Source organism: Oryzias melastigma, linkage group LG20 (assembly GCF_002922805.2).
Source record: "Oryzias melastigma strain HK-1 linkage group LG20, ASM292280v2, whole genome shotgun sequence".
Taxonomy (NCBI): domain Eukaryota; kingdom Metazoa; phylum Chordata; class Actinopteri; order Beloniformes; family Adrianichthyidae; genus Oryzias; species Oryzias melastigma.
In genome coordinates, this window is record NC_050531.1 from 25,727,392 (window position 1) to 25,738,512 (window position 11,121).

Here is an 11,121-nt window from a genome sequence, read left to right on the forward strand (position 1 = left end):
ACAGACTCATTAAAAAAAGCAAGCAGACAGACAAACAACAGTGAATATTAAAAAAAATAAAAATAAGAAAAATTAAGAAAATTAAGGGAGAATCAAACTTTTAACAGCTTTCCAGACAGACATCCAGTGGGTTTATCTGCGGCACAAGGCTGATGAGTTATATAGTCCGATAGAACAAGGCAGGAAAGATCTCCTGTAGCGGTTGGTGGCAGCGAACCTCTTAGAAAAGACATTCAGCTGTTTGTCAAGCGCAGGATGAAGAGGGTGCTGAGGATTATCCATGATGGATACGAGTTTGTTCAAGGTCCTCCTCTCCATCACTGCTTCAAAAGTTTTCTATTTTTATCAGTTATTATTTCTTTTCAACATGTCTTTTCTAATGCTGTAGATCTTTACTGTCACTGCTAAAGAAACGTCTTTCCTTTGCTTCTCTACAGTATCAACAAATGAATAAATGAAGGTTGAACTCTTACCTGAGTCTCAGCGTTTCATCCGTGCACAGCAGCCTTCAGAAATCAGGAGAGAGAACTGAAGCGTGGACCCCAGAGATCCAAGGAATTACAGTAATCCACTTTGAGTCTCTCAGAGCTTCACCTGAGCAGGTGATTCCTTCAGCGTCTGACGCAGCAGCAGAGATTATTTATAGCTGTGAGGTCGCCGTGCTGCAGGAAGAAAAACGCAGAATCCTCCAGACTGCAGAGAACAGAGAATCTAAAACGGTCTTTTTATGAACCAGAAACATTCATCCATCCAATTGTAAGAGAATATTTTTGATTCTAATTCCATTTTCTTCTTATATGTAACCTTTCAATGAAGCTCTGTAACGTATGAACCTAGTGTCCTCGTTAACACGTGCCTGTGAATATATTTAAACAGCCTAGAATTCCAACTCAGGGAGTGACTCTGTGAAACCTTAAAATTATCTCCATAGTTGTTTATCCTCAAAGTTCTTTAACATTTTACATTCAAAGCATTAAATATTGGTGCAGAGCCCACAGCAGAATCAGCTGATTCACGTTGATTACATCCTTTCAGCAGCGCGAGACTGTTTCTTCAGAATAAGCTGGAGTTTCGTTAATTACGTCGAATGTTGAAGAGTTATCATAGTCAATAGAATGTAAACACTGAAGCTAAAGCTCCGATGTTAAAGCTAATTCATTGTTTCAGAAGTTAAGCCTGTGAGCAGAACTTCAGTCTCAGTTTCTGAACAGAAAAAAGCTCTCGCTAGTTTTACTTTGCTTTTGGTTTTTCTTCTTCAGATAATATTTAGATAATAATTAACTACACTTTGCTATATTTATGACGAGCGCAAATCAGCGATCTTGGACGTCACAAATATTCATACTCTGATATTTGGGTGAAGATCATGAGTATTAGAGCGCCCGGATACTTGTTGGAACTTTAATTTGAACAGACAGTTGGAGCGTCATGTATGTAAAGAGAGAATAGCAGGAACCCTAGAATAGAGCCTTGTGGGACCCCAGTAGATAGAGGAGAAGATAACAACAGATCTATTTGACAGATATGATTCTATCTTACTGGAAATGTTTAATTTGTTTAATTTGGTTGATCACTTTTGATGATTTATGTTTTCAAATGCATTTTACAGGTGGAGAAACACCTCATGCGGTTCTTCAAGACCAGTTTCAGCTGAAGACCAGTTTCAGCTATAGACCAGTTTCAGCTGTAGAACAGTTTCACCTAAGGACCAGTTTCAGCTGAAGACCAGTTTCAGCTGAAGTCCAGTTTCAGCTATAGACCAGTTTCAGCTGTAGAACAGTTTCACCTAAGGACCAGTTTCAGCTGAAGACCAGTTTCAGCTATAGACCAGTTTCAGCTGTAGAACAGTTTCACCTAAGGACCAGTTTCAGCTGAAGACCAGTTTCAGCTGAAGTCCAGTTTCAGCTATAGACCAGTTTCAGCTATAGACCAGTTTCAGCTAGAGACCAGCTCTGAGGTTACTGTGAGTCCTGAGTGTCTTCAGGCTCTAGACCTGGTCAGTCTGATAATCCTGATCTGGATTAGGCAGTCAGATTAGAGCTAATCTGCAGACAGGAATAGAAACTGAATGGATCTTCTGGTGACACGTTAAGGATCAGGAGCTTTACTGCTTTTACAGGAAAAAAAATAACATTTTCAGACTTCTGGAAGTTTGTTTTATTGATCATCCTTTGATGTGACTTTCTGAAAAATTCACCTGAAAGAAAACATCTGAGGAGGACGAGAGATTGTAAATTCACAGAGACACAAATACACGTACATTTATAGAGAAACACAAATACACAACATGTTCCTACAGGTTTTCATGAACGTTGAAGTTAAATTAAATAGTCAGGTTGGTGTTTTGGATTATTGCTTTCAATAATTGGTTCTCCCTTTGCAACTGTTGGTTTCTGAAGCTTAGCTCTGTGATTTGATCCCTCAGAAGCTCCGCCTCTTCCTGCACCATCATCACCAGGTGAGTTTTCATCAAATCCTGGACAGAGAAACAGAACAGTGAAGCAGTTATTTTTCCTTTTGAATTAAAAGATTTCAGGTTTAGTCATAATCAGAGTCAGGTAGACTCTGGAACTCAAAGAGAAACCGTTCTAGATTTCTGACCTACATAGAAACAGACTCCTCCTCTAATAGATGTTAATGTGGAACCATCAACACATACTCGTTAGCAGGACTCTAAACTCTGCTTCATTAAAGATCTCACTGACTCCATTATCAGAAATGTATATGGTGGAAATGATGATGATGAAGATGATGAAGACTTGTTTGATTCATCTCCACATAGACAACATTAGAATATTCAAACCTGGACCTGAAACAGGCAGAAACAACATTTTCTAGATCACTGACCAGGAAAAGGGACTTCACTTCAAAAGAAAACCGGGACAAGTCAAACAATCAGTTGATTACTAGATGAAGGAATCGTCTGAGGAAGACTCCCGACTAGAAGTCCAACCGTGTGAATCTTCATCGTTCTGTTTGTCAGACTGAGGAGAAACAAAGAGGACGGACTCACCACGGCCTGATTGATCTTATGGTCCAGGGGTAGCAGACTGTCCCTGAAGACACTGCAGAAGGATCAATAACAGCTGATCAATCACAGCTGATCAATCACAGCTGATCAATCACAGCTGATCAATAACAGCTGATCCATAACAGCTGATCAATCATCGCTGATCAAAACCAGCTGATAAATCATCGCTGACCAATCACAGCTGACCAATCACAGCTGATCCATGACAGCTGATCAATCACAGCTGATCAATCACAGCTGATCAATTACAGCTGATCCATGACAGCTGATCAATCACAGCTGATCCACGACAGCTGATCAATCACAGCTGATCAATCACAGCTGATCAATCACAGCTGATCAATAACAGCTGATCAATCACAGCTGATCCATGAGAGCTGATCAATCACAGCTGATCAGGTGAACTGTTTCCTGTTACCTGCAGCAGAATGAGGACAATGACCTCATGGTGGCACCGGAGCTCCGCCCCATGGGAGGGTCTTCATCAGGAGATGATAGGTAACAGCTGTGATTGGCTGCTGGAGGCAGAGAGAGTCTGGACCTGCCAGTGGGCGGGGCTGATGGCATAGCAAAAGGGTGTGGTTTGCTGGATGGAGGCGGAGTCTTCCGGACACACCAGGTGATGGTAGATGGCGTTTGAGACCTCTGAACTCGCTCTGGACTCAGGTCACAGACCAATCTCAGGGCACTCGGCCAGGAACCTCTGACCCCTGACCTCTGACCTTTACCCTTCAGGCCTTCTGTTGATGGTTGCCTAGCAACAAGCTTTTGAGCCCTCAGAGGCAAAGGCGGGGTTGAGGGAGGACGTCGCCACAAACAAGATTTAGGGGTGGAGTCAGAGACTGAGGAAGATGGTGGTTGTTGTCCTGAGATCTTCTTCTTTTGTCTGACAAACATCGTCCACTCAGCTGCCAATCAAAAAGATTGTCCAATCAGAGCTCAAGATCCTGAAGGTCACGTCGATAGATCACAGCAGAGACAAGCCGTGACCGTCCACTCCTCTCCTGACTGTGGGTCCAGAGTTAGAGTCACGGGGGTTCGATTCCCTCTGATCTAAAGATGGTCAAGGGTGGTTCTGGTAGTTTGAAACCGTCCTGTTAGGAGGTCCGATTCCCTCTGATCTCCAGACGTTTAAAGATGGTTCTGGTAGTTTGAAACCGTCCTGTTAGGAGGTCCAATTCCCTCTGATCTCCAGACGGTCAAAGATGGTTCTGGTAGTTTGAAACCGTCCTGTTAGGAGGTCCAGATGTTGACATGAAACTCTGGCCAAGTCCTTGAGACAGAAGCTCATTCCAGCTGCTGCCCACTGAGCAGATCAACCAATAGGAGAGCTGTATTGTCCTCAGCTTCAGCCCACCTTAACAGATGGACCAATAGGAGCTTCAGCTTCAGCCCACCTTAACAGATGGACCAATAGGAGCTTCAGCTTCAGCCCACCTTAACAGACGGACCAATAGGAGCTTCAGCTTCCGTCCTCTCTCAGACAAACCTCCGTTTGTTCTCTGTTGGTTACACTGAGAAGCTTTGTTCTCCTCGCTGTAGACGCTTTTCAGCTGCAGTCACAACCGTTGTTTCAAGCTTCGCCTGCAGCAGGAATACCTGGACTCAATACTCAATTACAAAGTATACAGTACTCCAAAGTATACAGTACTCCAACGTATAAAGTTCTCCAAAGTATAAAGTAGTCCAAAGTATTAAGTACTCCAAAGTATACAGTACTCCAAAGTATAAAGTAGTCCAAAGTATACAGTACTCCAAAGTATAAAGTAGTCCAAAGTATTAAGTACTCCAAAGTATTAAGTACTCCAAAGTATTCAGTATTCCATAGTATAAAGTAGTCAAAAGTATTAAGTACTCCAAAGTATACAGTACTCCAAAGTATAAAGTAGTCCAAAGTATACAGTACTCCAAAGTATACAGTACTCTAAAGTATAAAGTAGTCCACAAACATTAACTGTGGATTTTAACAAATAGTGTTTGTTTGTTGATGCTTTTAAAAGTTGCAGCACAGCCGATATCATGTCAGCATAAAGTCTGTGGAGGGAAAAGGTTCAGATCACTCTGAGGTTTAGTGTTAAAGCAGTTCTAGGCAGTAATGAGGTTTTGAACCGGAGTTTGCTTAAATTTATAACAGAAACAATGAAAATAAAGAAACTTCAGTAAAGTCACATAGACAGTAGTGTTGAGATAAACAGGAGCTGTAAGAGAGAAACTTTGACCCAAAGAGATCTCTGGTTTTATATTTAAGGTTTAAAACAAACATGGATCTCTGGTGAAGTCGTTCCTCTATTTTCTTCAGAACGTTCCAGAAGATTCTCATTGGTCAGAACAAAGATGAGAAAAATCAACACAATCCCCCAGAGTGGAGGACCTCGAGTTCTAAACTTGAGCTGCAGTCCCAGAAGCCTTTGCTCCATGCTCCACTTTCCCTCCAGTTGAATCGTTGCTTCACCAGAGACCGACTGATCGACCAGAGAGAATGATCAATAATCCATCTGTTCATAGAACATAAATGATCCACCTGGAGAAGAGGATCCACACACAATCCTTTGGTTTGTTTATTGGGTTTATTATAAAGTTCAGGCTAAGAAGAAAGGCATGATGGGAATCAGATAAAGATAGAAAAAAAAACAGGAAGTAAACATGGACAAAGCAGAAAGTTCCTTTAGGCAGCAAGAAGAGATCTCCAGTAAAACAACAGAGATCCTGATGAACAGGAAACAGCAGCAGCTGGAGCCGCGTGTCATTACAGATCGTTTTTATCTTCATCCTGAACACCATCATCATCATCATCATTATTACAGCAGGTCCAGTCCCAGCTCAGTCTGTCCGGGTCCTTTGGAAAACCTGAAGACTTTTGGTTCTGGCTGAGGGCGCCCCCTGCTGTTCAGTCTCTGTATTGAACATGTGAACTTTACTGAAGTTCCTGAATCATCAAAATGTTCCACATACTCATCTAAAGGACTGATGGTCATGTGACTGTCATGTGACTGTCATGTGATGGTCACATGACAGTCACATGGTGGTCAGAAGGAGGTCAGCTGTTGTGGAGGACCTGGATCCAGGATCATGTGACCCTCATGTGTCTGTCATGTGACCTTCATGTAACAATCACATGACGATCAGAAGAAGTTTCAGCTGTTGTGGAGGACCAGGATCCAGGATCACGTGACTGTTATGTGATGGTCACATGACAGTCACATGATGGTCAGAAGGAGGCCAGCTGTTGTGGAGGACCTGGATCCAGGATCATGTGAAGGTAAGGTGCTGGTCCTCATCCAGACCAAAGGTGAGCTTGTGATGCTCGAAGAGCTCCGTGAGGTTTTCCAAGTAGACCTGGTGCAGACCTTTGATGTCCTCTGAACTGGGGCTGGGATTCTGGACCACCGGGATGGGCTTCCCCACTGTAGAACAAAACAACACGGATCAGCTGCAGTTTGGACCAGACTGGGTCCCTGCTGGGTTCAGGTTCTGGTTCGGTCAGAAGAACCTACCCACGGTGTGGATGGGCCTCCTGTAGGGTATCAGTCCAAAGCTGTATTGGAAGACTCCTCTAGCATGAAACAGAGGCACTGCAACTCCCATGATGCTCTGCAGCCGGTTCTGTGGACAGAGCATTAGACATCCCATAATAATTCTGTTATTGTCCCCTAAACATTAGAGCTCGGTTTATCCTCCACAGTGATGATCCATCCCATCAGTCGATTCTACAATCACTCGGTCCACTTCATACTGACGTTACTGGATCTGATCGAGACCGTTGTCTGTAACTGTCATGAACTTCTGACTCGTGATTATAGTTTATCGCGTGCAGCGTTTCTTTAACATGATCAGCATCAGCCCTGATAGCCGTGCGACCACTGCGACACGAGAGATTTCACATCGCTCGGAAGATTAAACCAGCATTAGGCTTCAAGCTCCTCCCCCTCGTATCCATGACCTGAACGTCTCGTTTGTGATAAAAACTTCTGTCTTCCGTCCTCGGAATCCAAGAATCAGTCTCTGATGCATCTGTTCTGTCAAAACCAGGTGGTCTAACCTTAAATCTGTAGCACACGATCACATGATGTCAGAAGACACGCCTCCTTCCTTTTGGACTCTTTTAATCTCGGCCCTCTTATTGGTTTGAAATGACTGAAAGAAACTAAAGAATTTTAATATTTCTGCTCATTGGAGAACTGACTCAGAATTCTTCTGTTTCTCCATCAGAGCTTTGTCAGACGCAGATGTTTCTGCTGTGAGGACTGACATGATCCAGATCCAGACGAAACCTTAGGTATGTAGACTGACATGATCCAGATCCACCATCAGCTGCTGCAGTTCCAGCCTTCACCAAACATGGTGGTTTCATCAGTCTGAGATCATTTCAGAGCCGTCTCCATCATTTCTGTCTACAGTTAGAGTAAGTCTGTTTCTATTCATCTTCACTGACTCTACTGCACCATATACTTTATGAAAGTCTTCTGATTTCAAATGAAACCTCTGAGTCCCTGGTCTTTCTGGTGCCGCTGCTGGATCCGTCTGAATCTGACGGTCACTGTGATCCATCAGGGGTTCAAATCCATTTCAGACTTTAACCGTTTACGGTTTGTTTGTGGTTCCTGGTGTTTTCATGTCTGTTAACTCTAGAGCTTCAAACAGTTTTTAGCTCATAAAGAACTGGAACTCGTCTGGTTTGCTGCATTTCAACACTCATCTCCATAAAGTGACCTTCATCTTTCTGTGTCTCATCGCTCTTTCTAAATCCTCCTTCATGAAAACTCCCTGAACCCTCAGCTGAGAAACTCTATCAATCAATCGATCGATTGATCAGCCATTAAGCTTGAGAACTTCCCTGAAGATGTCTCTGCACGGTGGCGCAGTGGTTAGCGCTCTCGCCTCACAGCGAGAAGGCCCCGGTTCGAATCCCGGCTGGGACCTTTCTGTGTGGAGTTTGCATGTTCTCCCCGTGCATGCGTGGGTTTTCACCGGGGACTCCGGCTTCCTCCCACCGTCCAAAAACATGCTTCATAGGTTCATTGGTGACTCTACATTGTCCCTAGGTGTGAATGTGAGTGTGTGTGATTGAGGCCCTGTGACAGACTGGAGACCTGTCCAGGGTGAACCCCGCCTTCGCCCATCAGTAGCCGGGTTAGGCTCCGGCACCCCGCGACCCCGAAAGGGAAGAAGCGGTCAAGAAGATGGATGACTGAACTTCCCTGAAGCAGAAACTGCTGCTCTGGATTCAGCTGACCTGCAGTCTCCTCAGAGAAGATCCGGCGGGATTCTCCATCTGATCGAACAGCTCGTTCTCTCCAAAGGAGAAGACAGGAACCAGCTGAGCCCTGCACACAAAGACCAGAGTCAGACTTCAACCAAAGGCTGGCTCCGCCTTCATGACAGGCTCCACCCACCCGTGTTTCAGGGCCAACTTGATGAAGCCTTTCCTGCTTCGGACCTGGAGACACAAATCCAATCAGCGGATCCAGAAGTAAAATCATTTTCATCCACAGCCTGCAGGTTTGGGTAACCAGGATGTGTCGTGATCAATGTTCCCTCTAAGCTGCGCACGTGCGCAATTGCGCACTGCTCCCACGCCCGTTGCGCACAGCAAATCTATTCTGCGCACAACATAAAATTTATTCTAAACTTTAAATAATATTATCATATAAGCAGGGCTGTCAGATTTGAAAAACGCGTTAATCTGACATGTGCTTGACGCCGACAATTTTTTTGACGCATTAATCGCGGATTTCCTCATACGTGCCTTTCCATACCGTGCGCGGGAGTCCCGCCCTTCAACTCACCGGCTGCTCTCACTAGATCACGGGCGGGTCTCCAACCACCGAGCTGCGAGCTAAAACTGGCCGGCACTAGGACCTGGAGAGCTCCTGCACCCTAACCCGGCTCCGGTTCGCGTCCAGTACCACGTCTGGTGGTACCGGCTCGCGTCCGGCGCCGCGTCCCGAGAGCTGCGGACCCCCGACGTTCCGAACAGCAAGCGCACCGGGGGACGTTTTAAATGTTCTGGAGGTTTAAGCGTGATCCAGCCCCAGCATAGCGGTCTGTCTGCCGGCATATTCATGGCGTGAGCTCCGCTGGACACGTCGCTGCATCGAGCTGCAGCCAGAGAACGCGGCGGCAGTAACAGACTGTCAAACTATCCACAGTGTATCCCGCTTTTCTCAGTCTTTAATGTTTTAAAAAACAAAAGTTAATTGGAAATGATAAATCTCTATTTCATTTATTACTGTAGTTCAGCAGAGGAGGAAAAGATTTGGTCCTGACAAAAAATGAACATGAAAGTGTTATGGAAATTTTATTTTTGATGTTTTTTATTTTATTTTACTGAACGTTGATTGAAGTTTTGAATTTAAAATGCCCTTCACTTGCACTTGGGCTTTTGTTAGGCATTTTATGTTACAGCCTTTTATTGTTAAGAAAGTTTATCTCAATACAATGTTACAAAATAAAGTATTTCTGATGAAAACTATAAATTTTGTCATAACTCGGGACAAAATGCTCTGTTAATGTGTTCTGTGTTACATTGTTGCTCCAGTGTGATTGGATGAGTGTGGGGGTGGGCGGAGGAGCAGGAGAATATAAGAAGGGTTGCGGGAGCATGAAGGAATGTAATGAGGAACGAGCCAATGAGAGCACTTTATCGTTTGTGTTGTATTCGGCGTGGTTACGGCCGACAGTAACCGTTTACAAGTTTATTAAAAGCTTCGCGGTTGAAAACGGTGGCCTCCGCCTCCTCATTGCGTCCTGACGGAGTAGTGTCACTGCTGATCATGTTTACTATTGTTAACATTGAATCTGACAGATAATTCCAATTCAGTTGTTGTCAATGTTTGTCAAAGACATAGTTTTACTGATTTCAACAATGTTGCACAAAATTGTCTATAACTTGTTGCACAAAATAAGAAAAGTAGTTTATTATGATTGTGTTTAAGCTAAAAAAGATAAATGGGGATATATTTTCCTCAAAAACATGTTCTTCTATATAATGTTAGTTATTAGAGAGGATTTTTACCAATTATCGCAGTATCACGATAATATCGATATCGTGAGCCATGTATCGCGTATCGTATCGTGAGGTACCCAGTGATTCCCAGCCCTAGTGTAAACGGTTCTGGGGGAAGAACCGCTTCATACGCTGAAGTCCTCTTACCTGCAGGTGTATCACATTCACACATGCTCTGCACCTGTAGAGTCAGCGATCCAGGACGAGCGTCCAGAGCTTCAGAGGCTCCGCCCACAGCAATGACAGCAACATTTCCTCCTTCAGGTTGACTGATCAGATGAGACAGACTGGCCTTAGAGCTGGACACCAGACCTGAAGGAACAGGAAGCTGTCAGGGACAGTGGGCGGGGCCACAAACACACCTGGTTGTCCCACATCAACACAACATTATCTCATCTAACTTCTTTTTTCTTCCTCTAAAGGTCGTGCCTTTTTCAAGGCCACAGTGGTAAATAAGAAAACTGTTCGTAATCTGGATAAATAAAAAATTAAATCATCATCAGGGGTGGGGGGACACTCAGCAGAGCGGGTCATCAGAACCACCCTTCCAAACCATCCGGACATCTCCCTGTAGCAATCAAACCAGAGTTATCTGAACCGGGACAGAACCAGAACTTGGCCCGGTCTGTTCTGCTCTCAGGAAGACGTTACCGCTCTCTGATGGCCACGCGGCGAGGAGGAGGAGCTTCTTTCCTCGGGCAGAGCAGATTCTCAACAGAGCTCCTCAGAGCTGATTATTTTATTTATTAATTTATTCAGATGAATGAATTATCGAGCGGTTTGTGGAACAAAAACATTTCTCTGCTGGAATAAAAGACAGTGACACATCTATTTGGATCGATCGGTTGATCTCTAAGAGGAGGTGAGACAGGAACCTCTCATGTCTCTCCCTTCATCTAATTTTTCCTTCTGGACCATGAGACCCGTAATGCTCCAGCAGCCAATCAGAGGAGCCGCTCAGCCCCTCCTGCTCTGACCTGAAGCCCAGTGACCTGAAGCCGACTGAGACAGACCTGAACTCTGATCCAGAACTCTGATTCTCTGATTACATCAGTCATTAGACCCCCCCACAGCAAACATGGGG

General features: G+C 44.4%; 2 protein-coding genes across 2 annotated transcripts in view; both read right to left on the reverse strand.

The window, feature by feature from the left end:
• Window positions 1-2,052: 2,052 nt before the first annotated feature.
• On the reverse strand, window positions 2,053-5,426 carry LOC118600243. The gene is made up of 3 exons (XM_036217388.1): window positions 3,450-5,426; window positions 3,014-3,065; window positions 2,053-2,476 (listed from the first exon to the last, which is right to left on the reverse strand). The coding sequence occupies exons 1-3, from the start codon at window positions 3,926-3,928 to the stop codon at window positions 2,324-2,326; spliced, it is 684 nt and encodes a 227-aa protein (XP_036073281.1). The 5' UTR covers window positions 3,929-5,426; the 3' UTR covers window positions 2,053-2,323.
• Window positions 5,427-5,565: 139 nt separating this feature from the next.
• LOC112158972 (2-acylglycerol O-acyltransferase 2-A) overlaps window positions 5,566-11,121 on the reverse strand; it is a gene marked incomplete in the record, with an annotated part of 10,587 nt that continues 5,031 nt past the window's right edge. Inside the window, 6 exon segments of the mRNA XM_036217387.1 lie at window positions 5,566-6,102; window positions 6,285-6,435; window positions 6,526-6,634; window positions 8,265-8,355; window positions 8,425-8,468; window positions 10,219-10,349. Coding sequence (XP_036073280.1) covers window positions 6,099-6,102; window positions 6,285-6,435; window positions 6,526-6,634; window positions 8,265-8,355; window positions 8,425-8,468; window positions 10,219-10,349 — 530 coding nt within the window.

Excerpts from the sequence above, each read along its gene's own strand:
- LOC118600243 (XM_036217388.1), bottom strand. The coding sequence starts at position 3,928 with ATGTTTGTCAGACAAAAGAAGAAGATCTCAGGACAACAACCACCATCT. Across the intron at positions 3,066-3,449 it reads TTGTCCTCATTCTGCTGCAG|TGTCTTCAGGGACAGTCTGC; the intron begins GTAACAGGAAAC and ends ATCCTTCTGCAG. Across the intron at positions 2,477-3,013 it reads ATAAGATCAATCAGGCCGTG|GATTTGATGAAAACTCACCT; the intron begins GTGAGTCCGTCC and ends TTCTCTGTCCAG.